The sequence below is a fragment of the Macaca thibetana genome, chromosome 9 (assembly GCF_024542745.1).
Source record: "Macaca thibetana thibetana isolate TM-01 chromosome 9, ASM2454274v1, whole genome shotgun sequence".
Lineage (NCBI taxonomy): Eukaryota > Metazoa > Chordata > Mammalia > Primates > Cercopithecidae > Macaca > Macaca thibetana.
This window is the reverse complement of record NC_065586.1, coordinates 118,412,094-118,439,415: the sequence shown is the minus strand read 5'-3', so window position 1 is coordinate 118,439,415 and position 27,322 is coordinate 118,412,094. Positions and strand designations below refer to the sequence as shown.

Sequence of the window (27,322 nt, the reverse complement as noted above, 5' to 3'; positions counted from 1 at the left end):
GGGTAAGGGGTCAGAGGCTTGTTGCTGCAAGTCCTCTCCTCCCACCTGGCCTGTTCTGTAGGCACCCCAGTGTGTGTGTGTGTGTGTGGAGGCGGGTGGAATTGGAGCAACTCATTGCAGCCTGCTGATGGGGGACGTCTAAGCTTTCCACTCAGCTTTACTGGCTTGAGTGGTAGTGGGACCACAGTTTTTCCTATAGTTTGGCTGCAGTAGAGTGGCTGTTGTCTACGAGTTTTCTGTGTTGCTTGGCTACCCCTTTCCTGGTCCTCTGGCTATAGAGAGTCCGCTTTTCTTGGGGATTTCTTTGTTTGCACCCATTGGTATTTCCGTGTTGCCAGCTTCTCCAGTGTGCATTCTGGAACACAGGAGACAAAAAGAAGACCAAGGAACTCACTACCATGTCATTCCTTGGGTCCTAAAGTGTCTAGCCAATTTGTCTTCTTTTCTCCACCATACAGTCTTCTGATGTTGTTTTAAATAGATTTCTAATGGCAGGATTCCAGGCAGTGGGACAGTTTGGGGGGTGGAGGGGAGCAATTATGCCAAAGGTTCTTTTCTGAAATGTCAGTAGTGGGCATCACCTGTACTGCCAGTGGATCACTTTCTATTTTCCTTAGGATAAAAGAACTGTTCTACACCATCTTCATTGGCCTTTCATTCACGAAGAGAGGGCAAAAATGTCCTTTAATTTACCAAGAATGCCTTTAAAATACATTGACCAATTTAGGTCTATCAGGAAGATAGTGATTCTTTGCCCTCGTAATGACAGAGTGAATGACATCCAGAATGAATTTAAACACTGGTCAAGGACTGTAGTTTTCTATTAATATCATCAATCCCAAGGAAGCCATCAACCTTCCAAAGCTCCTGACTTCCTCACAGTATCTCTTACCTTGCTCAAAGCCAGCTGCAAGCACAGTTGCAGCTGGATGATGAGGGTGGGCCTTTGTCTCCAGCAAGGCAGTGACTGACAGCTCCGCAGCCTGATAGTCCCAGGCTCAAATCCTGGCTCTGCTACTGCTTAGCTGTGTGACGTAGGGCCTGCTCCTTAATCTCTCTGTGCCCCCTTTACCTCATTTGTAAAATGAAGCTAAAAATAAACCTGGAACCTCACAAGGTTATTTAAATATTAAACAAAATGTTGTACATAAGGTATTCATCACAAGGCCTATCATGTAGTAAAGTCAACGAATCTTAGTTATCATTACTAATACAAAGGTGACATTATTGTTGTTGTTATTAGGGTCTCTCTTTCGTTCTTCATGCCACAGCTACTCCCTTTTCCCATGCCTCCCAGTTGTGGATGGGTTGATTTTGGGGGTCAGAGGAAACCAGAAAATGTCACCTGTCATATGCGGTACAAGATGCAGCTGGAAATTGAACCATGGGCTCTGTGGATTCCTGGTGCGTGTGCCTGGAGCTCAGTGGCAGGGGCTCCCTCAGCCCCACAGGCTGTCAGTGAGGCCATGAGCACCCAGCTCAGAGATTCTGTAGGAGAATCTTTGGGTCCGGAGCTTTTCCAATAGCTGAGAATATCACTGCCCACTTAGGATTCCAGGTGGTATGCCTGGGGTACATCAGGAATACACAGTAAAGGTGGGGGACAAACAATTCTTGATATTAAAGCAAATGCACATATAATGGCCCAAAGGGCAAATTGATGGTGACTTTTGAAGATACGACATAGACGATTTCAACAACACTCTATGCACATGGGAGACAGAACAAGTCTAGGAAAGGGCACTTCATGAAGACTCCAGGAGTATGTTCCAGAAGTATGACTCCCTTTGTTACCTCCTTGCCATCTGGCCATCAGAGGCAATTAGGCCATCAAGGTCAAGGAGGCACCACACGACATTTACATGGATTGGACTTCCCTGCACCCAACTAAAGCCATCCTGCCTGCACAACCCCAGTTTTGAGTTCAAGCTCTGGCAGTTAGGGCACTGAAACAACACCCAGACCTTCCTCACCCTCCAGGTAAAGCTTGGCCAACAGCTTTCCTAGATATTATTATGCAAGATAAGGTTCTGTCTCCTTCCTTGGCTTCGGGCACATAAAGAAAAGCCCCCATTTAGTATCTTGACCCCTAGCTGCAATTAGATGTGCACTTCTACCCAACAAATATTTATTAAGTGCCAGGCATGTCTCTAGGTACTTGGGATAAAAACAAAGCCCTGAGTCCTCTTGCAGCTTCTGTTCTATCTGAATGGAGTAGGTGAAGCTGGGCTGGGAGGGACAGATAGTAAACAGCACACATGATAAGTGAGTACATGTCATGAACCATTGAGGGTGGCAAAGGCAAGAAGAGTAAAGTGGATTGGGGAGGCCAAGGAAGGGAGAGTATGGCCAGGGCCGGCCTCATGGTGAAGGTGATGCTCATGCTCACAACTGGTGGAGCAGAGAGAATGAGCTTCACAGACGTCCACAGGAGAGCGCCCAGGCTGAGGCGTTTGCGGAAGAGCACCCCACCTGTGGCAGGAATATTTTAACCTCTAGGCACTAAAAAGCCAGTCCCTGGTCCTATGAGCCTTTGGACATGATTAAACGCTGAAGGAAAAAAAAAAATCTATTGGCTCCAAAATACGAAATAACAACATTGGAATTAATACATATTTAATTAAATAGTCACACATAATTTTTTTTTTTTTGAGATGGAGTTATGCTCCTGTTGCCCAGGCTGGAGTGCAGTGGTGCAATCTTGGCTCACTGCAACCTCCGCCTCCTGGGTTCAAGCGATTCTCCTGCCTCAGACTCCTGAGTAGCTGGGATTACAGAGGTTCACCATAATGCCTGGCTTCTTTTTTGTATTTTTAGTAGAGACTGGGTTTCACCATGTTGGCCAGGCTGCTCTCGAACTCCTGACCTCAAGTGATCCACCTGTCTTGGCCACCCAAAGTGCTGGGATTACAGGCATGAGCCACCATGCCCAGCCTAGATTTATTTCAATTCACAAAAAGTTCCCGAATATACAAGACTGCTAAGAAATCATGGCCACTTATACATTAAATATTTCTTATGGCTAAATAATTCCAAAAGGAAAATTATAAAAAATCCTTTCAAAATCAACAAGAGAATAGGTTAGATGTAACATGGAAGGGGCTGAGTTTTCACATGTTTGCTGTGATATGAAGTAGATCCTCTGAAAAGTAACACCAGGTCCAAGAGGGTCCTGAAATAATAGCCCCATCTGTCAAGTCTGATGTTGCTTTGTTGACCAGAGTGATTCACTTTTCAGGCACAAGTCACAACACAGTGTCACCCATCATGTGCAGGTTGGATTCTAGTGCACTGAGAGCCTGCCTGCCTGGGCTGTGGGAGTGCTGGGTTGATTTATTCCTTCTCTTGCATAAAATGTCAATTTCCCTATGGAATCTCATTTTCCATTACCTTCCCATGTGTCTTAGTCTGTTTTGCGTTGCTATAAGGGAATACCTGAGTATGGGTAATTTATTTTTAAAACGAGGTTTATTTGGCTTATGGTTCTGGAGGCCATACAAGGATCATGGTGCTGGCATCTGCTTGGCTTGTTGTGGGGGCCTAGGAAGCTTCCAATCATGGTGGAAGGCAAAGGGGAAACAAGTATGTCACATGGTGAGAGAGGGAGCAAGAGAAAGGAGGAGGAGGCAGGCTCTGTTTAACAACCAGCTCTCACATGAGCTAACAGAACAATAACTCACTCATTACCATGGGGAGGGCACCAAGCCATTCACAAGGGATCTGCCCCCTTGACCCAAACACCTCCCACCAGGCTCCATGTCCAACACTGGGGATCACATTTCAACATGGAATTTGGAGGGGACAAATATCCACACCGTATCACCTTGTCATTTCTGAGCTGAGTCAGTACATCTCCAATTTTAAAAGTAAGTAAAATAATGTGGGGAGGAAGAACAGTATCAGCTCTTTCTCCCACCCAGAGGATATCTAGGAATTCACAGGATTTGCTAATCGAAGAGAATCTACCTGGGCACTTGGTAAACACCTAATTTGCACCTGGCACGGGGTTAGCAACATAGTCCAAGAGGTATCAGAGCATTTGCTTTTGAGCCCTCATGCCCCAAGCTGAGTACGGCTGTGTTGCATTTAGAGAGACTGGTCCTTTGCAAAGGGGTGATGGGAGGATGTCTGGAGCAGACAGCGGAGCTATCAGCAGGCTTTTCATCCACACCCCCTCAGGACCGCCTCACCCAGGGAGTAACAATCCTATTCAGAGCACATCCCAGAGCACAGTCTCCCTGTCTCTCCACCAGGGACTCCCAAAGTGTGAGCCAGGGACCAGCAGCCTCAACAACACCTGCTGCTTTGCTGAATGCAAATTCTCCCATCTCACCCAGACCTGCTGAGTCAGAATTGCTGAGGTTGAGAGCCAGCAGTCTGTGTGATTACAAACCCTCCAGGTAATTCTGATGCATGTTCAAGTCTGAGAACTATTGCTCTACGTGACTTCTGTGGCTGAATTCTTGCTCTTACATAGTTTCAATGCACAGAGATTGCCTTTGACTCCAGGGAGCCCTGTGCCAGGGAATATTTTTCCAAAGCATCCTGAATAGCCCCTTTTACGAACCTGGGAGGTGGCCTGATGCAGCAGATAAGGGTGCCCTGAAGCCAGATGGTCCCTGTTCAGATCCCAGCTGCCATGCACAAGTCTCACCTTATTGGCCATGCCCTCTGGCTCTTTGAGGCCGGTTGCCTTATCTCTGAAGTGACAATGATAATAATGGCAACTATCAAATAGGGTAGCTGAAGATGACACCTTGGGAGCCAACCATATAGTAAACACGCAAGCCATCCTAGGTGCCAATGGCCTTTTTTTTTTTTTTTTTTTTTTTTTTTTTTTTTTTTTTTTTTTTTGAGATGCTCTTGTCACCCAGGCTGGAGCGCAATGGTGCTATCTCAGCTCACTGCAACCTCCACCTCCTGGGTTCAAGTGATTCTCCTGCCTCAGCCTCCCAAGTAGCTGGGATTATGGGCATGAACCACCATGCCAAGCTAATTTTTGTATTTTTAGTAGAGACAGGGTTTTGCCATGTTAGCCAGGGTGGTCTCAAACTCCTAACCTCAGGTGATCCACCTGCCTCAGCCTCGCAAAGTGTTGGGATTGCAGGCGTGAGCCACCATTCCTGGCCCTCCAATACCGTTTTTTAAATGGAGTCATCACGACTTTGAAGTCATGGCACAAGATTCATGCTAATCCTCGGAACTAATGTGGCAGTAACCACTCCTCTCACATGGGCCAACTTCCCTGACAGGACTGGTGGAGGGCACCATGACATACCCCGTTTCCCACCCAACATGACCTCCAGTGTTCCCTCATGGCAGAAGTGTGGCTTCTCCCTTTCCTGACAGTCCTGGACAACCAAACAAGGCCCTCTCTGTCTGCTGCCAAGGAGACAGTGGCTTAGTGACCCTCTGTTTATTGGAGCTCGCTTTTTCCCTGTAGCAAGACCAGGGTGAGTGGTAAAGCATCAGAGTGGCTTTTCTTTTTCCTTCTCTACTGAGAAAGTCTTTGGCTGCAGATCCATATACTAAAGAATAACTAACACTTGCAGGACTCTAGCCTTAGGCAGGCAGTCTGTCCATGAATCTATGCTGTGAGCTCCAAGTGTGTTCGCAGACTGGTACCAGTGCACAGACAGTTATTGTCCATGCTCAATGGGATAGCTGCAGAAATGGGGAGTAAGCATCTAGAAACCTTTACAGCATTGGGGTGTTGCCACACACAAATGCACCATGAACAAGGTTGTATTTTGTAAATCTTTGAGTTACTCATTTTTCTTTGTACTTCATACAAGTGTCCATCTAAGATGACCCAGGGGGAAGAAAATTGTTTCCTGTCACACACAAGCATTACCCATGTAGGGCTTTGAGAGTCTCAGAGATCAAGAACAGTTGGGATTTTGTGGACTGACTTCCAGAAGAAGAAAACCTTGAATCAATGAAGATGTTCTCTGCCTCTTTCTTTCCCCTTTTCCTCCTCCTCCCACCCTGGTACCACAAATTTTATATCAGAATGATTCAAAATGGAAAACACAGTGATGCTAAGATCCTCTTGTGAGATTTTCTTAAGCACTGGGTGACCCAGAAGGAACTTTCCAGAACACTCTTAACACTTGACTGGGGGAGTCAGGCCTGAGAAGGGAGGACAGGCAGGGCGGTGGCAGGGACAGAAGATGCAGTCTGTAATGATGCTACAAAAACGAGGCCAAGGAGGAGAAGGCGGAAGAGAAAGACCCCAAAGGAGAAATCCCACTTGCTTCCTCCTCCCTCCCCCATCCCCAGTCTCTCCCACACCCTCAGGGAAGAGGAAGCTGTCACGTGGCAGAGAACCAGGTCAGTTTCTCCCACAGCTTTCCACTGACCCTCCCTCAGGCCACTGCAATGGAAGAATCGCTCTGTGGGCTTCCTGTGCTGTTTCCACATGGTTCATTTCTGAAATCTTCCAGCTCAGTGCACAGTGGACCTGGAGATGTGCCACATGTCTTTCAAGTCCCAGGCACCCGCCCTCCACCCTCAGTATGCTTGGGGCGTCGACTAATTAATTCACTGAGATATGAGTGCTGTGACATGTTGCGCAGCCGTGTCAGAGCCAGGCGTTCCACGGGGGAAAAGGCAAAGTCCACGCTCTCCTGGAGTCATGACGAACAAGCCAGAAATGAGCAAGATCAGTCTGGAGAGTGGCAAGAAGCAAGAAAATAAGATAGAGCAAAGACACAGCGCCAGAAAGAGAAGCCTGGTGGCATCTGACCTGCCACTTGCCATCGAGTTTCATGGCTCTCCAGGTGGATTCAGAATATGTGTTGCAGGTAGGGAGGAGTGATAAGAACTGGAAAGTATTTTTCCCAGAGAATCATACATGATTTCCTTACATAACGGGAGGTGTGGTCATGTCTGTGCTGGGGACTCAGGTCACTGGGTCCACTAGGGAACAGGTGTCCCGGAGAGAAACCTTGGTGGATGCCAAAAGGCAGGCCCTGCAGTGGCCTGGGGGTCCCAAGGCCTTATCTGTGGGTGGGCACCAACACACATTAATCCAAATGCCAGTGGCTTTTGCTTAACCACCTGCAATGGTATCTTCAGGGGAGCACCATATCTCTGGCTGAAACCTCTTGGTGATGCCTGCTGCCTGCAAGAGGATATTTCTTCACTGCCACCTGGACAGTGATCAAGATTGAGGTCTGCTAGTGGTCTTGAGATGTCTGTAGCCTTCAGGGTGTCAGAATACATCAGGTGGTGTCTATCCAGCTGTAGCCATGCCGTAAAGTGTGCAACAGAAATGGAACAAATGTCCCTGCCCCCTTCCACACCTCACCTGTCACTGGGCCCCAAAGCAGCACAGCTTGTATCCACAAGCTGTCAGAGTCCTTGGAGAACTGTTCCTTAACCTCTGTCCATAGAGTGTCTCCTAACCGGGCTTGGGCTCATATCTGGGTGACCAGGCAGGGTCAGGCAGCAGGCATAGTCCAGCCTCACAGGCAGCACCCTGCAAATAAGCTCATGCAAATAGACACCTGCAGGCTGACAGGTTCCTGGCTTATCAGGCACACCCACCCCTTTGGGCCTCACCTGGCTCTGGCTACATTACAGGAGATTCTGCCATTTTCACCGGAGGACTTTACAAATCAGCCTGCATTAGTTTCCTGCAGCTGCTGTAACAAGTCACAAACGATGGCTTAAAATAATACCAATTTATTCTCTTACAGTTCTGGAGGTCAGAAGTCTGAAATCAATTTCACTTGGCTAAAGTCAAGGTCAGCAGGGCTGGTTCCTTCTAAGACTCCAGGGAAGAGTCTGTTCCTCTAGGGCCTGCTTGCGTCCCCCAGCTTGTGACCACATCACTCCCATGTCTGCTTTGGTAGTCTCATTGCCTTCTGCCTCTGTGAGGGCGTGCCTTCCTCTTATAAAGACCCCTGGAGTATACTGGGCCCACCTGGATAATCTAGGATAATTTTCCCATCTTAAAATCCTTAACTTCATCACATTTGCAGAGCTCCATTTGTCACATAAGCTAACTTTCACAGGTTCTGGGGATTGGGGCATGGATGTCTTTGGGGCCATTATTCTGCCTATCACATGTCCCCATTCTGCCCCTCATTTAGTATTCACAATGGTTCTGTGAGGATGAGAAACTGAGGCTCAGAAAAAATAGACAATTTGCCAAAAGTCACCCAGCCAGAGAGTGGTAGGGAAGGAGGGGGTGGAATCTAGATCTATAGGGTCTTAACTAAGTTGAACAGATTGTATAATAGAGTAAGAGAGGGTAGGGCAGCCACCATGTGAAAAGGGCCTGCCGCTTTTCCCTCCACAATTTGTGTGTCTCCAACATGCCCGAGCAAGCCTTTGTTCCTACTTCTTTCTTTCAAGGGTTAAGAGTTGAGTGTTTGTCTGAGCACAATGGGAACACCTGCAGACTGTCCTAGTTCAAGGAGTGACCCACATTGGAAGAAAAGAGCTAAGCAGGCCACAGCTGGGTCCAATTTTCCCTCCCTATCCCTGGCCTCTATGGCAGTCCAAGGGTTGCTTGCACAGCACACACTCATGTGGTTTCGTCAATGATTTTCTCAATTAACCCATGAGTTAATATACTTCCTGTTACTTACAGAGATGCCCCACATCCCAGGGACTGTCAGTCCTGACCCAACAGCCAGGAAAAGAAATGGGAACCTATCTCCCTGGCACTGAACCAGCAAAACAAAAGAGTCTTAGTGCAATATTCACTTGTTATTGTAATAGCAAACCATTGATTCAATATTTAGTTGGTGTTAGAGGAGGACAACAAGCATTATTCATTTCCTGGGTATCTCAAAGGTACATACAGGAACAGTTGCACCTGCTTGGAATAAAACGTGCTCAGGCCACAGTAAGACATCGAGTGACTCATGTCTCTTCTTGGGGGAGCCAAGCAATTGGCTGTGCTGTGCAATGATGCGTAGATTAAAGAGAAGTTAATCACTGTGTTCAAGACTCACTGAACCCTTTCTGGTGGCTCAGGGCAGACAAATGACAACCCCCCTGCTCCCGGCTGCAGTTCCATCTGTCTCTCAGAAGCCTGGCTTCCTGCTTACAATTCATGATGCTGCACCCAAAGTTTCTCTCTCCTTAAGGGAGTCCAGGAGCACATGATGCCCCTTTGGTTGGGTGAGAAACAAGTCCTGAGACGGTGTCTCTGAGTGACGAAGAAACCAGGAAATTCTGCCAAGTGAAATAAAGGTTGAAGCTTCCTTTGCCTTAACTCACATCAGCTCTGTGCATGGATTGACCAGCCTCTCAACTGTGTCAGTCAAGCACCCTTTACCACCTGCAACAGGGACAGAAAGCAGCAGCAAGGTTCCTCAGTGTTGGGAGGAAGACGAATTATCACACCCGCATTAGAGAACAATTTTATACTATCAAATCAAAGCTGCATATGCTTCTGGACCCACCAATTTCATTAAAATATATTTAGAATATGCAAATTTTAATAGATCATATTTGCATACTTAAAAAGAATTGTCTTAGTTTTCTAGTTAACAGTATATTCTGGAAATCTTGCCACTAAGTTGCTTCAACAAAAACTTTTTAGTGATTGTCTAGCATACAGATCTACCCTATTCTGTTTAATTCTTGCTGCTGGGCAACTAAAATCATGCTGATGCTTTGTATTACAAACAACGCTATAAGGAATGCCTCTGTACCTAAATCATGGGCTATTTTCTGGATTTTTATTTTATAAGTATAAATTACTAAAGTGGATTTGCTTAATTCAAAGGGTATGTATTGCAGTTAGCTCTTGCAGGGTAATAAAGCACCCTCAAACTTAGTGATTTAAAACAACAATTAACTACTTGTTATGATTCTGGGGGTTGGCTGAAGAAATCCTTTGCAGAGTTTCTTCTGGAATCACATATGAGGCTGCATTCCACAGCAGGGTCGACTGGGCTGGAAGGTTTCAGATGGCCTTACTCACATGTGTGGCAATTGGGGCTGGTGGTCGGGTTGAGGTTCTCCTCCACATGGCCACGTACCCTCCAACAGGTTAGCAGCGACCTGCACTACACGGTCCGGGTCTCCAAGCGGCCAGAGCAGAAGCTGCAAGGCACATTGAGCTCCAAACTACTGAATGCTACCATGTTACTTCTGCCACACTCTATTGGCCAAAGCAAGCCCCAGGGCCAACCCAGACTCCAAAGGATGTAGAAATAGACTCCATCTGTTGATGGGTGGCACCACAAAGCCAAGGGGTGTGGACACAGGGAGGTGTGATTCACCGGGGCCATCATTATCATGATCTACCACAGTAATTAACATCCTAAGCTCTTTTCTAATATGCTGCCACACTGACCTCAGAAAGGCAGTACCAATTTATACTGCCACCAGCCAGTGTCCTTTGGGAATGTGTTTCTTTAAACAAACTGGTACAACCACTTTGTGATATGTGATAGCAGAGGAGCTTTCTGCCCCAACGGGCCACAGGCACACCCCTCAATAGTAACTCAGGACCAGGGCAAGTTAAGGAATCATGCAGGGAAGTTAAGGGATTCTCCCTCCCTCTCTGGGATGGGGCAGGGGCTGAGCTCTACATCTCTCCTAGCCTGTCCTCCTTGTGGAGTCCTGGTTAGGGAAAAGGAGTCAGGCTGGTGGGAGGAGGGGAAAGCTCCCACCAGGGGATGTGGGGCAACTCCGTAAGCTGCAAATCTGCCTTTCTTCATGGCCCGGAACAGGTACCTCTTGTGCACCCAACTTATCACCAGACACCTGCAAGTTGGCTCCCTGCAACCTTGCATTATCAGTATTGCACAAAGCCCTCTTCAGCACACAGCATAAGCATTATTCTATAAAATCTCCAGCCAGTCTTTGTTTCCTTGCAGTCAGCTCCTCCTCTGCTGGCCTGCCCATTGCCTTCTCACAACATAGTTTCATACTTTCTCTAGTAAATTTGCCTTTCATTCTCCACAACTGTCTTGGTAAATTCTTTTACCCCTGCACCACTGGCCCAGATAGTCATTGCTCACCCACAACACATCTCACACCGTGTTGACACCTGGCATTTTTGCCCAAGCTCCCCTCACCTCTGCTTGCAAACAGCATCTAGAATAACTTTTTCAAAACCCAGGTTTCATCAGGGTAGCCCCAGACTTGAAACTCTTGAATACTAGGTGCTCTTGAGAAAGACACCAAAACCCAGGGATGTCCCAGCTGCCCACGTCTCCAGCCTCTGCTGCTGGCTCTGCTGGTTCTGACCACTGGGGCCTTCTGTGTTTTTTAAAGGCATGAGGCTCACTTGCACACGTTGTCTGGGCTTAAATCTTCTCCCGAGCCCCTAATTCCTCCTCTTTTTTTTTTTCAAATAAACCCCAGTTTTATTGAGGTAGAATTAATGTATCACACAACTCATCCACTTAAGTGTACAGTTTAGTGGTTTTCAGCATATTCACAGAGTTGTCCAATCATCACCATCGTTCAATTTTAAAACATTCTCATCACCTGAAATGGAAACCCTGTGCCGTTTAGTGACCATCCTCTTATCTTCCAGCCCTGAGCAACCACGAATCTACTTTCTGTCTGTAGACGTTCCTTCTCTGGACATTTCGTATGAATGGAGTTATATAATACGTGTTTTTTTGTGACTGCCTTCTTTCACTTAGCATGATCTTTTTAGGGTTTATCCACGTAGCACGTGCCAGTCCTACATTCCTTTTTAGGGCTGAGTAATGTTCTATTGCATGGATAGACCACATTTTGTTTATCCACGCATCCACTGATGGACATTTATGTTGTTTCCACTTCTCTTTTTTTCTTTTTCTTTTACTTTTTTTTAATTTAAAAAAATTTATTAAAAACATGGTACATTTCACAAATTTTTATGTCATCCTTGCGCAGGTGTGATGCTAATCTCTGTATCATTCCTATTTTAGTATATCTGCTACCAAAGTGAGAGCTTTTTTTTCTTTTTTTGTAAAGGGCGGTCTCATTCTGTCACCCAGGCTGAAGTCCAGTAGTGCGATCATGGGTCACTGCAGACTCCACTTCCTGGGCTCAAGTGATCCTCCCACCTCAGCCTCCCAAGCAGCTGGGACTACAGGCATGCGCCAACCCCCTTTCTACAGGCACCTCACCCTTTTTGCAGGTGCACGCCATTTCTCCTGGCTAATTTCCACTGTTTTGCCCATTGTGAATAACCCTGCTATGAACATTCATGTTCACGTTTCTGGGTGGGCATACGTTTTCATTTTCTCGGGGGTATGTAACTAGAGGTGAGAATTGCTGTATCACATGGTACTGTACGTTAATTGTTTGAGGAGCCACCAGTTTTCCAAAGCAACTGCACCATTTCACCCTCCCACTAGCAGCATATGAGTAGTCGTGTCTCTACATCCTCACCTAAACCTGTTTCAATTCCCACTCCTACCTCAGCTCTCCGTGTAAGCACTGCTTCCCTGGGAGGGCTCTCCTTGGGCCTTGACCCCCACACCAGGGTCCAGGTCAGCTTTCTTTGCTTTATGCTCTCTGGAAACTGCGCTCTCCAGGGCACCCAGGCATTCTTTAGTGCATATTCCACTAGTAACTGTCTTTCCCCACACACTGTAGGCTCCGAGATGGCAGAGACTGTGTGTTTTGTTCGCCTTCGCAACCTCACCCGAAGCCTGGCCTGCAGCAGCTCGCTGTAAATCTATGGCGTGAGTAAAGTCAAGGAACAAAAGCGCAAAGGTCACATGACTCATTCAAAGTCACAAAGTGAGAGGCAGCCATAGGAGCCCTTTGTCCCACATCTGCCATGCCCACAGGGCAGCCACCAGCCATTGAGTCCACTGAGCACTTGAAGGGTGGCTTGGCCGACTCTGGGCGCACAGCCTGTGCATTAGCGCTCCTCTGCAAGGAGGAGTTAAGAAACAACAAAAAGAAACATGACTAGAGTGACTAAGAGTGAAATTTTAAATTTTATTTCATTTTAATTTATTTAAATTTAAGTGGTTAGCGCAAGTAGAAGGAGCAAGAATAATATCAATACCGAGCTGAGCTCCACTTCCCCAGCGTGGGAACCTTCCTTTTCCGCAGCACGGCTTTCTCCAGAAAGAAGTCTGAGGTGGCCTCAGGCTGGGCCTCAGGCATGGGCATGGCCTGCCACTGAGGCTCCACTCGTGGGGGGCCTGGGAAGAGACTGAGAGGCTCGGAACCCTAGAGAGTCTGCAAAGCCAGGAAGCATCCAGTTCTGGTTTCACGCTGGGTGCTGTTGTTACCTTGCTTCTTCTACTTAAGCTTATGGCAATTTAAATTTAAATGAATTAAAATGAAATAAAATTGAAAACTCAATTTCTCAGTTTGCTCCAGCCACATTTGAAGTGCTCAAAGGCCACGCATGGCTAATGGCTACCACATCGGATGCCACATCGGATACCACATCAGATGCCACATTGGATGCCACATCAGATGCCACATCGGATGCCACATTGGATGCCACGTCGGATGCCACATTGGATGACACATCTGATGCCACATTGGATGGAGCGGATATGGGACATTTCCATCATTGCGGAAAGTTCTGTTGGCTGGTGCTGCCCTCAGGGTCTGTCTCACTGAGGTTTCTTCTGTCTCTCTCTCCTCCACAAGAACCTCTTTTCCCAGCTCTCAAGGCCTCAGGGCCCAGAGGCCCAATCCCCCACATCCTACACCTACCCCCATGTTCAAGCAGGGCCTGGGACTTCTGGTACCCAGGTCATCCCTGGGAAGCTCACTCGTCTCCCCAACAGCTTGGCCAACCCCAATCAGTAGCCTAGGCTTACAAGAGCAAGAACAAACTCTCTCCTCCCCAGAATTACAAGACACACCAGTCTCCAGGATGCAAAGCCCTCTAAAGAGGGGCAAGGAAAAAACCCTCTCTTACTCTTTCCAATTCATTCCCGTTTTGATGAGCCCACGGGAAAATAAGACGGTTCCTTTCTCCAAATCCTCCTCCTTCTGGTTCACAGGCTCAAGCACTCACATCTGTTTTTCCATATTCACAGAATTTGAGAATCTGCTGATTGCAGCCAGAAAAGACTGCAGAGAGCACCTGGGTCAACCTTTTCATTTTGCATAAAGGGAAGTAGGCCCAGAGAAAGAAAAGGGACTGGTCCAAGATCGCAAAGCAACCATTTTGGCCTTCAACAAGTACTACCTGACTCCAAGCAATAAGGGTGAAACAATAAGGAATAAATTGCATAAAGCACGTATTATGTGGTAGGTGCTTTACAAATCACATCAACTTATTTAATTCTTACCATGAGTTTGATTGCCTATCTCAGATCAGTCTCTGAGGCTCAGAGAGGTTAGATGGCTTGCCTAAGACCACACAGCTGGTAAGGGGCAGGGCTGAGACTCAAACACAGGTCAGTTGTACTCCAGAACCCAAAAGACTTGGTGTGTGTGCACCAAATGAGTCCAGGGCCATCTCCCCCTTTGAAGGGGAGGGGCTAGGAGGTGAGCCAGAAGGTGGGCATCGGGAGAGGTGAACGAGACATTTCAGACATGGTACATAAGATGTTTCATTAACCACTGCTCATGGCCACTGCTTTGGGCATTGGAACTTTGGGCTTTAAAATTCAAATTCTCCCTTGAATCTCTACGAATTTCTCCCTTGTAAGAAAAGCTTGTAAAATTATCTTAGGAATTTTTGTCTCAAAACTAACACTTCTCAAGTTCAGAGATTTTTATGATGTGCATACTGTGCATGTTTGGATAAACAGAGCCTCTCCCAGGATGTACAACTCACTTTCAACCACAAAGCAAGGGGACTCCCTGCTGTAAAATGAGTTTTTAGGTTGCAAATTTTTGCCACTAAAATTTTTGAGGCGGACCATGCCCCCTAGTGGAAAGGGGTGAACTGCGACTGTGAATTATGGCTCACCCACAGGAGGGGCCTCATTACTAAGTTCTGTTTATTTCATATTCTAGGAAATTTGTTTTGCTTTGTTTCGAGTCAGCCAGTGTGGTGAAATCGATTCACAAGTTTTTTGTTATTGTTTGGATTTTGTTTTGGCACTGGGTAAGGAAGATAATTGGGTGTGTGGAGCACAGTAAGAAACCCTGCTGTGGAATTGACACACAGATCAGTTTCTGGGTGTGATCCACAGACACCCTGCATCAGCATCCCCCAGGAGGCCTGTTATAGTGCAGATTTCTGAGCGTCTCTCAGACTTCAAAATCAGCCTGTCTCAGCCGGGGCCCAGGATCTGCACGTGCACAAGGTCCCAGGTAATTCAGATGCATATTCAGTCCTAGAGCCATGGGGCTGGAGCACCATCTGTGTACTGTTTCCCTCCATCCCCACCTGCAAGGACACCCCCCCCCATCCTTCCAGGCCTAGGTATGTGCCACTCTCCCACCCTCACCCCTGCTCAAGGCCCCATCATAATCAAATGAGATATCATATGGGGCACACCCTGCACACCTCGGCCTGGCGTGCAACAGATGCTCCATGCACATTGCTTTTGAACAGATAGATGTTCAAGAAATATTTGAATTAAACACCCTATAACATTTTCACTCTTCTCAGTGGGCCATCAGGGGAACTAGAAACAGACAGGCCTGTGGCCAGGCCTGAGCTGGACTCCCAGCTCTGCCACACTGAGGAGCCTTGGATGAATAAATTTGCTTTACTTTATCTGGGCCCAGACTGGAGTGCAGTGGCACAATCTTGGGTCATTGCAACCTCCAACTTCCTGGTTCAAGCGAACCTCCCACCTCAGCCTCCCAAGTAGCCAGGATCACAGACACACATCACCACACACAGCTAATTTTTGTATTTTTAGTACAGTCAGGGTTTCACCATGTTGGCCAGTCTGGTCTTGAACTCCTAACCTCAAGTGATCTACCCACCTCAGCCTCCCAAAGTACTGGGATTATAGGTGTGAGCCACCATGGCCTGGCTTCAGTTTCCTTCTTATCAGACATGGAAAATACACCTACCTCATGGGGTCGGGAGGATTCAGCGAGATGGTGCTTAGTAAGCATTTTCCCACCAGAATCATTACTCCAGCTTGCTGGGGCTCCATTTCCCCCCTTGTACAATTAGGAGGTGGAAATGACATCACAGGGCCCCTCCCTGAGACCCCAAGTCCTACTGCCTCTGGTACCTTCCTGTTGCCAGGTCAAGAGGAGGGGGAGGTAGCCCAAGCCTTCAGTCCTTCCCTGTCTTTTTGGGGTTGCCTTCCTTCTGCCACCCCAGCCCCGCCCCAGGTTTTGGGGCTGCCTTTCTCCTGCCTGCCTCAGCCCCTCCCTAACATTCCCTCCTCTGCTTTACTGCTCACCTTACAGACACATTTTTGGCATCACTGCTTTGCAAGTTTTTCCCACTCTTGCAAACTCCTGGAGAACGACTTCACATATTTCAAATACCTAACAGTTGTTTCCCCTAGAGACTGGGCAATCATTCATGTTTCAGAGACGCTTCCAAACAACCTCTCCTCTCTTAGACATCTGCAGATTTGCTTGTCAGTGTTTTCAGTTCTCGTCATCCCTGTTATCCTATAGAACTGTGGTAAAATGCCACAAGGTTGCATTTTTGCTTGAGCCAGTAACACCAAGCCCCCAGGCATCTGCACAGGGGCTGGTCCGTAAAGAGGCCTCACATACAGTGCTGCCTGCGGGGCTCACAGCGCTGAGAAGGAGGCAGAGGGGACAGCTTATGTCTCTTTTACAGATAAGAAAGTGACAGTCATGGAAGATAAGTGACAAGTGACTTTTCTGATGCCCCACAATTTGAAGGTGAAACAAAAACACCATCTCCTTTCTCCGCAAACATTGTGCTCCCTATTAAAGAAATCACCCTGTTATCTTGTTTAACCTCCCCCGCCTTCCCCGCTTTTTTCCTTTTTTTTCTTTTTTTTAAAATTGAGACAGGGTTTTGCTCTGTTACCCTGGCTGGAGTGCAGCGGCACAACCACAGCTCACTGCAGCCTCAACTGCCTGGGCTCAAATGATCCTTCCACCTCAGCCTCCCAAGTAGCTGGGATTACAGCTGCGCACCACCATGCCTGGCTAAGTTTTATATCTTTTGTAGAGATGGGGTTTCGCCATGTTGCCCAAGCTTGTCTTGAACTCCTGGGCTCAAGGGATCCACCCAGCTCAGCATCCCAAAGTGTTGGGATTACAGGCATGAGCCACTACACCCTGCCATCCTGTTTAGCTCTCTCAAGAGAAAAATGAGGCTCTGAACTGCAAATCCCATTTTAAATGGAAAGTAAACTGTAAATGCACCTAAAATTCCTCCTGGAAGGTCGCCTACCAAACATCTCAGTGACGGCAGTCCCAGGCCGTTTGATTTTCTTCTTTGTATTTTCTCACTTTTCTGTGACATGTATTATTTTATTGAAGTAACATTTAGTTTTTAAAAGGTAAAAAAGTGAAACTGTCATGTTATTTGAAAACAAACTACAGCTCCTGGTGAAAACCTGGATGAATCTCTTAAATGCGATGCTCAACAAAAGCAGGCAGGCATGAAAGAGTGTGCACTGCCAGATTGTTTGTAAGATACTCAAACTAAAGGGCCCAACTAATTCGTGGAGATGGAAGTCGGTGTTGTATTCACCTCGGGGGTCCACTGGGGGTGTCTGGGGTGCTGGTTATGTTCTTTTTGTTTTTGATCTGGGTGCTGGTTGTGTGGGTGTGTTCACCTTATGACATTTCACCAAGTTCTGTCATAGATTTGTGTGTGTTGATTTTGGTCTTTTAAAACATTGAATTAAAATACTATTTCTCTATATTACTGAGTATTTCGGTGCCCCCTTGGGTTATATGCCCAAGCAAGTGCCTCACTTGCCTCATCCTAGGCCCCGCCCTGCAGGGACGGGAAGAATCACTGAGGCCGTGTTATCCAATCATCCACCCCACTGAACCGCATCTGCCAACTCACCAAAACCCTTTACGTTAGGGACTAACCTGGAAACAAAAACTACTCTAGGGGTTTCAAACAGAATCAATATAATACAGAGAACTGGTTCCCACATGAAGTAATACTCAAGAAGCTAAACAGGGAATGAGGCGACCCAGGGACTGCAGTGAAGGAAGTCCCCACTGCCCCAAAGTCTGGAGGGACACGGGGTGAGGTGTTATCAGAACCAGAAGCAGGGACCTTTGATGGGTACTGAAACCCTGGCAGGAGGCTGCAGGCATGAGCTGGGGCACGAGCTGGGCAGCGGAGGAAGGAGACACAGTTACTGCTGGAAAACGTCCTCTGAGCCCAGAGGGTACAAACTACCCAGGCCTCACCTGTTCTCTGTCTTCCAAGCTCCCATCCCCACCTCCCGTTGACTGAACCAGGCCAGAAGCAAGCTGGTGAGGCAGCCTGGGAAACAGGGCTTGGGGAAGGGCGGGGAGAACCTGCCAACAGGCTCCCAACGCCCAGTTCCTTTGCGCCTCCCTGCCAGGTCACCCTGCACTGGTTTCTCTGCTGGGAAGGAGGCTCCCCCAGCTGTGTCTGACTCTAAGGTGATTATTAGACTAAACTTATCCACCTAATTGTCTGCATAGCGTCATCGACTCTCCATCACTTTTCCAAAGACAATGGGTAATACAGTGTGGTAGACACACCCTCAGGTGACCCCTTGTATAATTCTCTCCCCTTGGGTGTGGGTGGAACATGTGACTTACTTCTAGTCCAGAGAGTAGGGCAGAGGGGAGGGGCTGTCACTCCTATGATTACCTTACGTTATGTAAGATGCTGTCTTAGCAGACTAGAGTGAGAGATTCTTCTGCTGGCCTTGAAGAAGCAAATAGCCAGGATTTGAAATGTCTGTAGAGAGTCACATGGCAGGGAACTGCAGGGGGCCACTAGGGCCTGCGCAGCCTTCTCTCTACCCTGGTAGCAGCCGGGGCCGTTGGTCATACAGCTGCAAGAAAATGAATCTGCGAACAACCTGAACGCACTTGGACATGAATTCCCCTGGCCATCTCTTCAGATGAGAAGACGGCCTGCCTGCCACTAAACCATAGTCTTATGAGGCCCTGAGTATAGGACCCAGTGAAGCTACGCCTGAATTCCTCAACCATGAAAACTGTGAAGTAATCAATGTGTTGTTTTAAGTCACTAAATTTGTGGTCCTTTGTGACACTGCAATAGAAAATAAATAAACTGGGAAGGAAGGTTCTCTACTTCCCTCCTTCCAAACTTCAGAGCTTCAGTTTAAAAGGTGGGATAATAAATAAGTCACTCTGTACTTAAGAATCACGTCCGTCCCCTCCTACCTCTTGTTCTGTCTGAGCCCAAACTGCCAGGGACAATTGGCAGGCATGTTGTTCTGTGTGGCAGACAGAGCTGCATCTAAGGGAAGTCCTCCATGCTTCTGGCTGCAGTCCGTTACTGCCGCTGGTGCTTCCATGGTGCTGGGAGAGGGGAGAAAGTTAGGGCTGGACTCAGGGTGCTGTGGGGGCAGGGCTGGTATATGCACTCTTGGGTCTGGCACGTTCCACCCTCAAATGATACAAATGTGGACAAAAGTTCGAATGAGACCATCACCAACTAGGAAAGGCAACAGAATGCTTGAGTGCTCCCTTTTATGTCATTTTATTTTCTTTTATGCAGACCAGTGGGGGAAAAATCCCATAGATTCTTCTGGAAACTGTCAGGATGGTGGGAAGATGAATGCAAAACTTACATAGATTGGGATGCCCACAGTTTGGATTTTCAAGATCTAAAACATGAAACAAAACCAAGCGAATGTGACTTTAGGATAAACACAATGGCCCCCCAGAAAGGGAAAGAGGAAGGCCTAACAGTTGTAGAAAATGCTGGCTCTCAACGATGGCTGCACATCAGAATAACTTGCAGAGGGTATTGGAAATAAACTGCCAATAAATTAGGAATAACTTAAACACAATAACGTGCACAAATCTGAAGAGGACAGCTTGATGGATTCTCACAAAGTAAACACTCCTGTGTAACCATCACCCTGATCAAGACAAATATTTCATCCCAGCACTTTGGGAGGCCGAGGCGGATGGATCACGAGGTCAGGAGATCGAGACCATCCTGGCTAACGTGGTGAAACCCCGTTTCTACTAAAAAATACAAAAACTTAGCCGGACGTGGTGGCGCCTGTAATCCCAGCTAATCGGGAGGCTGAGGCAGGAGAATGGTGTGAACCTAGGAGGCGGAGCTTGCAGTGAGCTGAGATTGTGCCACTGCACTCCAGCCTGGGTGACAGAGTGAGACTCCATCTCAAAAAAAAAAAAAAAAACAAAGACAAATATTTCCAGCCCCACAGAAATCTCCTTCATGTTCTCTGTCAGTTAATTTCCCAGCCCCTCTCCCTTGCCCCCACAAAGGAAATTGCTACTGTGATTTCTAACATCATAGAAAATAACCTGGAAGCTTTTAAAAATACTGATACCCAGGCCTGACCCATGGAGTATCTATCTAGTCTGGTGATCTGGGTGGCGCTCTGGCCTTGGTAGTTATAAAGCCCCCAGGTGATTCTGATGTGCAGTCAGGACTGGGAATTACTCACTGGCTTGTAGCAAAGTCTTATTCTGGTCAGAAGCCAGGCCAGGCAGTGGATCTGCCTAGATGCTGGCAACCACCTACTCAGGTAGATGGGCCCCGTCCTTCCCCAGTGGGCCAGAGTGAGGCAGGTGAGTCTGGGCTGTGGATTTCAGGGAAATTAATGTGTCACTCACAGGCATCAGTGGAGGTAGTGATGGCAAATACGCTCCACGGAGCCTGCTCACCTAAAAAAAAAAAAATACCCTTTGATGCTTATAAAATAGATCTAGTGTGACCCAAATCAGGCAGTCTGATTTGGGTTATAGTTATTCATATCCATGATTTTTCATTCTAGAAGAGATTTCTCTTTAGCATTATTTGAGGCTGTGATAATCCTTAAGAAACTGAGCCAGATTTTCCAGGGATCTTCAGTGTAGAGCACTGGAGATTAGAAGCCAGTGATCCCCAAAAGGATGGGGGAGAGAAACAGCAAAAAGGAAATAAAAGAAAAAGACAACATGAACACTTGCATGGCTTTTGCAGGATGGCTTGGTCAACCCAAACTTCTGCATGATCTGGTTTGTCCTGAACTCCTGCCACTTGCCGTCAACCAGGGCCTGGGCTCTGATCTCATACTTCACCAGGCGTGCCGCTCGCAGGCTGACGGGCTTGTGCTCGTAGACCACGAAGGGGGATTCCAGGTCTGTGTGCTTTATTCTCTGCAAAGAGAGTGACCCACCTCAGGTGGAACTGCAATCGGGGTGGCCCAGAGTTAGCGAAAGCCGGCGCCTGGCACATAGGCCCTGGTATATAACGTGTGCAGGCAGCAAGCGGGCTTTTCTCAATTGGCACCATCTCCTAAAAGTTGTTGCTGCTGCTGGGTGGGTTGTTATTTGAGCCCCCACCGTACATAAACCAGTGGCTGATGGCCTGGGCTTTGGCCAATCTAGAAAAACACCGTAAGTCAAGCTTTACGATGGCTTTGCCAGAATTAAAAAACCAATGTAGTACTCAATAAGGACATTTGGACTGTTGTTGTCACATAATTCGTCTCTTCCACCCAGAAGAATTCATTGTGTAGGGAGATGCCTGAGTCAGTGGAGACCACTGAGGAGACCAAGAGCTGAGGCCCAAGAAAGAGAAATGACTTGCTCCAGGGCACATACAAGGGACTGGCAAAGCTGAGACTAAAACTCTGGTTTCTTCATTCATGCATTAATTCACTCATTTATCCATTCATTCATTCAGCCAGCCATTTAAAGCCCCTTTATATGGAGGTTGCAGTGAGCCGAGATTGCGCCACTGCACTCCAGCCTGGGTGACAGAGCAAGACTCCATCTCAAAAAATAAAGAAAAATTTAAAAAATAAAGCTTCTCTATGTTCTCGGTACTGTGATTGGCAGTAGTAATAAAAAGATTAATAAGGTATGGCCTCTCAAAATCTTGCAGTTTAGAGAAGAGAGACTTGTAAGCAAATCTTAAGTGGAACACAGTGATCTTTCATCATAGTTGTCATTGTCATCATCAACATCATCTTCCTCATCTTCCCTAATGCACATGGTGCTTTGTGTGTCAAGCTTGCTCCAAGCCACCCTGCACAGATTAACACGTTTAAACTCACAACAATCCGGTGAGGTATGTCCTGTTACCTTCTGTGTCTTAAAGGTAAGGAAACTGCACAGAGGAGAGCTCCTGGCACTTGCCCAGGTCCTATAGCTCACAGGCCGTTTGCCTGCGGACTCTCCATTCCTAAACATGACATTCTCCTGCCTCTCCTAAAGTCCAGCAGGAGCACTACGGAGAAGTCAAGCACCTTTCTGGGGTCCTGCCCATAGCCCACTTTGCAAATAAACAAAATTACCCCCTCTCCCAGTTGGGGATGTTACCGGTTATCTTCATGGGAGAATAACTGAATTGTTTGTATAAATTGAAGATGAAGTGAGCCCCACATGTGGAGACAGAAGACTAGAATCTAATCCTGGCTTTACCAGTAGAGGCCATATAAACACAAAAATGCTCAGTTTTCAGATCCTCATCTGAAAGTAATACCTACTTCCCAAGGTGGTTGTAAAAATCAAATGACATCACATATACGAGCGTGGTTAGCACTTACATTTCATGTCAATTAGTAATTAATGATGAATCAATTATTATTAATTCAACATGGATTGACTCTAACTCTAAAAGACTTTCAGAGACAGAACTTTCGTGTACTCTATCCTTACCTGCATGTAAAAACTATAAGAAGTAGTATCATGTCTGAGTCCCGTTATCTTAAAGAAGAATCCATATACAGCAATCATTTTCGAATAAGTTGTATTCTCCTAAATTGGGAAAGACAACAAAGTGAAGGGGGGGAAATATTTAGTGTTCAAAGTCAGCCAGGTGCGGTGGTGCACACCTGTAATCCCAGCACTTTGGGAGGCTGAGACAGGCAGATCATCTGAGGTCAGGAGTTCAAGACCAACCTGGCCAATGTGGCAAAACCCCATCTCTACCAAAAATACCAAAAAAAAAAAAAAAAAAAAAAAAAAAAAAATTAGCCAGGTGTGGTGGTGCGTGCCTGTAGTCCCAGCTACTCAGGAGGCTGAGGCAAGAGAATTGCTTGAATAGGGGAGGCAGAGGTTACAGGGAGCGGAGATTGTGTCACTGCATTCCAGCCTGGGCGACAGAGTAAGACTCTGTCTCAAAAAAAAAAAAGAAGTCAAGAGAACGTGGTAAAACAAAGTATAGCGACAACAACAAACGTCACTCATTCAGCAACTGATTTGAAAGTGAAAATACAACGGCAATTTTAACCTAGGAAACATGGAGAAAGCGAAACTGAAATCCTTGGTAGTAGTAATTACTACTAACAATTTGGAATAAATTCACTCCAAATTGGATGGCAATTTCAACCTGAGTTTAAAAAAATTCTATACTACATATTAATGCTTTTAAGTGTAACTTATATTATTTTGAATGAAATATACTTTTAACAATCATGCAAGAAGATACCACTGCCCAGTGAACCCTGGAGGCTACCTCTAGAACTATTGTTAAAGGAAGAGCCATCAGTGGCCCTTGAAGGTCAGCTTTGACTGATTCATCTTATTCTTTAAAAATATTTCAGGTCTCCAATGAGATCACTTGGACTCGGGAAGGGGAATATCACAGACCGGGGCCTATTATGGGGAGGGGGGACGGGGGAGAGATGGCATTGGGAGTTATACCTGATGTAAATGACAAGTTGATGGGTGCTGACGAGTTGATGCGTGCAGCACACCAACATGGCACAAGTATACATATGTAACAAACCTGCACATTGTGCACATGTACCATAGAACTTAAAGTATAATAAAAAAAAAATTCAGTTCTCACAATACTACAGAAAAAAAATTACAAAGCAAAAAGGAAGAAGATATTTAGGCTGCACACAGCTCCAATTTAAAATTTCTTCTATTTTTATGTTTTTCCCCATATTTTTCCCTATATCTCCCTTCTCAGGTCCCTGGGAACCCATCAAGTTTGCAAAAGTTACAGTGTACCCCCAAAGCCATGCCTCACCCCAACATTTACAGTCCCCTGGCTGCAATCCTGCTTGGCAAAGAAGGTTTGAGATCAGGTAATCAGTGTCTCTGGAGGGTTTAGACCCTCCTCTCCTTGGTCGCACTACAAACAGTTGGTACAGTTAGTAGAAGTTAGTAGTAGCCTTAGTAGTAGCTACTGAACAGTGACAATATAATTTACTCTTCATGTTCCTCAGTGAAGTAAAGAATAGGTTAGGTATGTTCTTAGATGACCTGTGGTCTATAGACCTTTGAAACAAAGCATGTTGTTTCAATTTGATGGACCCAAGAGCCACTCATAGCACTTGCGGGAAGTCCTGGCTCTGTGATCTCCATCTGCCCACTTAGGCACGACATCTCTGCAACCAAAAGGCTGAGCCAGCCCCTCCAGGGATGACTCAGAGGGGACTCTCTAATGATACATTCAGCACCTTTTAGTTCTTGAAACATGAATTCTTTTGAGATCACTGCGGGGGTGCCTTGAAATAATCAAAGGAGATCAGTGATTTCCTGGAGAATTGTTTCCATCACAGGAAACCCAGCACGGAGCACAGCTACCAACCCCAATGCTCCCCTGGTCACTAAGTACCAAGATGCCTTGCAATCAAGCTCCTGGACCCACTACAGTTTTATTCTGAGATCTATCAAAATAGCTGCCTAGACTGAGTTCACCCCTATAAGCTTAAACATGGACTTGGCATGGAGTCTCTTGTTGAGCTAGTTTGCAACTGTTGGTGTTTGTGGGAAATAGGATGACCAACCTTTCCCAGTTTGCCTTGGCCTTTCCTGGTTTTAGAATTGAAGTCCTACATCCCAGGGCAACTCCTCCATTCCAGTATCACCAGGATCGCTGGGCCCCTTAGTGGGGTAACTATTAAATGGCCTGTCCCAGGCCGCTGCCTTGTGAATTTTATTTCCTGGGAGCTGATGACTATGCAGAAGAGACACCTATGATTCTCTCTTTTGGTCCCCTGACCTTCCTACCAGGAGCCAGAAGTGATCGTGGCTGCCCTCCAAAGGTTCTTAACTAAGCACAAGAGGGACAATTCTTCCCCTTGTTTGGGTGCAGTTCTCAGTACCTGGTTAAAAAGCAGCCCAAATCTCACAGCCTGGGTGTTAAGATCTTTCAGTTGGTCCATGTCGCCCCCATTCTCCAGCTGAAAGGAAAACACACACAACTGACCACAGAGGGATCCTCTGGACACGAGTGCCTGTCTTCATCTTCCTGCCTCTTTCTTGATGCCTGCACCCTCACCATGTTTGAAAAAGAGTTTTGCCTCTAGACTCACATTCAGCCATTCATTCAGTTCACAGACATTTACTGAACACCTACTGTGTCGAGTGCTGTGCCCAGTGCTTTCAGAGGATGCACAGAGAAGACAGAAAAGTACCTGAGCAGTGTCACCTAGGAAATAAAATGTGTACACGGGGCAGAGATGATCACGGTCACAAAATCAAGAGCAAGCGAGGCCCCTCATGGGAGGCTCCAAGGTGAGGGCTTGGGCGGGGAGGGAGTGGAATTCGAGAGGATGGCATTAGGAGCAGGGGACAAAAGGAAGGAGGTGGGCAGAGTCAGAGGACCAAGAGTGAGGTGGGGACTTCCCAAGATGTCTGCACAAACTGTGCCCTCTCTGTCACTCCTCTGCTGCCTTGTTAGAGCATGGTCCTGAGTTATGTCCCATAAAAGCACCTCCTTCCACGGAGTCAAGATCTATGGTGCGGGGAGCGCTGAGCACTGTGGCTTGCATATTACAATAGGTATTTGTTGAGCAGGATTGAATTTTAACTAGTGACTCATACATCTTCAGAACTCACACACTGCCCCCTCTTCATCTCTGAAAACGCGAGATTGAAACACATAAGAACTACAACAGTTTGCATGGACAATTCACAAAGGGGAAATGCCGCATGGAAAAACATTCATAGTCAGCAGTAATAAAGGAAATGCATGTTAAAAAATGAGATGCTGTTGTTCCCTTCTCAGTTAAGAAAAGTGATTAGAAATGTAAATGCTCTGTGTTGCTGAGGGTGCACAGAGAGAGGTATGTTCATTTATTACTGGAGGAAGAGTAATTTGGTCCCAACATTGCTTCATCTGTACCAAGAACAAAAATGCGTATGAGGGGAGCTCGAACTACCCGGATCCCAAAGCTGGGTCTCCTCCCTTCTCTCCTTCCCAGGCCCTGCTCTCCCCACTTTCCCTGGAGGACGATCCAGATATGTCCTGACCTCAGAGATCTAGAGGTTTCAAAAGTGAAACCCATCTCCAGAAAAAGCAAAGTCAGAGAGGCAACACATTTCGACAAGTGTGTCCTCACAGAGCAGGCAACTCACTGCGCGGTAGTGGTTGGCTGTAACCCGGTTCAGCCACGACTCTGGGAAGAAGTTAATGTACCGCAGCACCTCCAGATCCTTGCCTGGGAAGAAACACAAAGAGAATGGTTTTTAGTGTTATTCACACCAGAGCCTCAGAAGTCTCATTTACAGAAAGGAAAAGGAAGAAGTCAGGAGCTGAGGGAAGGGAAAGGGGTGGATGGTCTCCTTTAAGGTTTGATTGACAAAGCAGAAATAAAACATCTCAGGGTCACTGTGGTTATGTTCAGAGTCAATTACTTTTATATTCCAAATCAATTCTCTTTTAAAAACTTACAGAAATACCAGCCTGGCCAACATGGCGAAACCCCGTCACTACTAAAAGTGCAAAAATTAGCTGGGTGTGGTGACGCACGTCTTTAATCCCAGTTACTTGGGAGCCTGAGGCAGGAGAATCGCCTGAACCCAGGAGGCAGAGGTTGTAGTGAGCCAAGATTGCACCAGTGTACTCCAGCCTTGGGGGACAGAGTGAGACTCTATCTCAAAAAAAAAAAAAAACAAACAAAAAAAAACGCACCTTATACAAATAATCTTCCAAGGAAAACAATACATTCACTCCAAATTGGACGGCCATTTCCACTTCAGTTTAAAAAAATGTCTATACTACACATTAATGTACAAGTTAAGTGTAACTTATCTTATTTTGAATGAAATATACTCTCAACAATCCTGCACGAAGATATTGCTGCCCAGTGAACCCTGGAAGGTACCTTGAGAACTACTGTTAAAGGAAAAGCCATCAGTGGCCCTCGAAGGTCAGCTTTGACCAGTCCTCCTTATTCTTTAAAGATATTTCAGTTCTCACAATATTATCGAAAAAATTACAAAGCAAAAAGGAAGAAGATATTTAAGTTGCACATAGCTCCAATTTAAAATTTCTATTTTTATTTTTTTCCCCATACTTATCCCTAGATCTCCCTTCCCAGGTCCCTGGGGAAGAGTCAGTGTTCCCCCACAACCACGC

General features: G+C 46.5%; 1 protein-coding gene and 1 pseudogene across 6 annotated transcripts in view; both read right to left on the bottom strand.

Moving 5' to 3' along the window:
- Positions 1 to 11,814: 11,814 nt before the first annotated feature.
- LOC126963425 (uncharacterized) lies at positions 11,815 to 11,914 on the bottom strand (annotated as a pseudogene).
- Positions 11,915 to 19,503: 7,589 nt separating this feature from the next.
- Positions 19,504 to 27,322, bottom strand: part of BTBD16 (BTB domain containing 16) — an 87,320-nt gene continuing 79,501 nt past the window's right edge. For 5 of the 6 annotated variants that reach the window (XM_050802974.1, XM_050802979.1, XM_050802977.1 and 2 more), the window contains 5 exons: positions 26,320 to 26,402; positions 25,065 to 25,142; positions 22,663 to 22,761; positions 20,968 to 21,156; positions 19,504 to 19,646 (listed from right to left, as the gene is read on the bottom strand). In XM_050802974.1, the coding sequence (XP_050658931.1) occupies positions 19,578 to 19,646; positions 20,968 to 21,156; positions 22,663 to 22,761; positions 25,065 to 25,142; positions 26,320 to 26,402 (518 nt within the window). In that variant the 3' untranslated portion in view covers positions 19,504 to 19,577. The remainder of the gene's footprint in view (positions 19,647 to 20,967; positions 21,157 to 22,662; positions 22,762 to 25,064; positions 25,143 to 26,319; positions 26,403 to 27,322) is intronic. The other variant, XM_050802978.1, reaches the window with a different exon arrangement.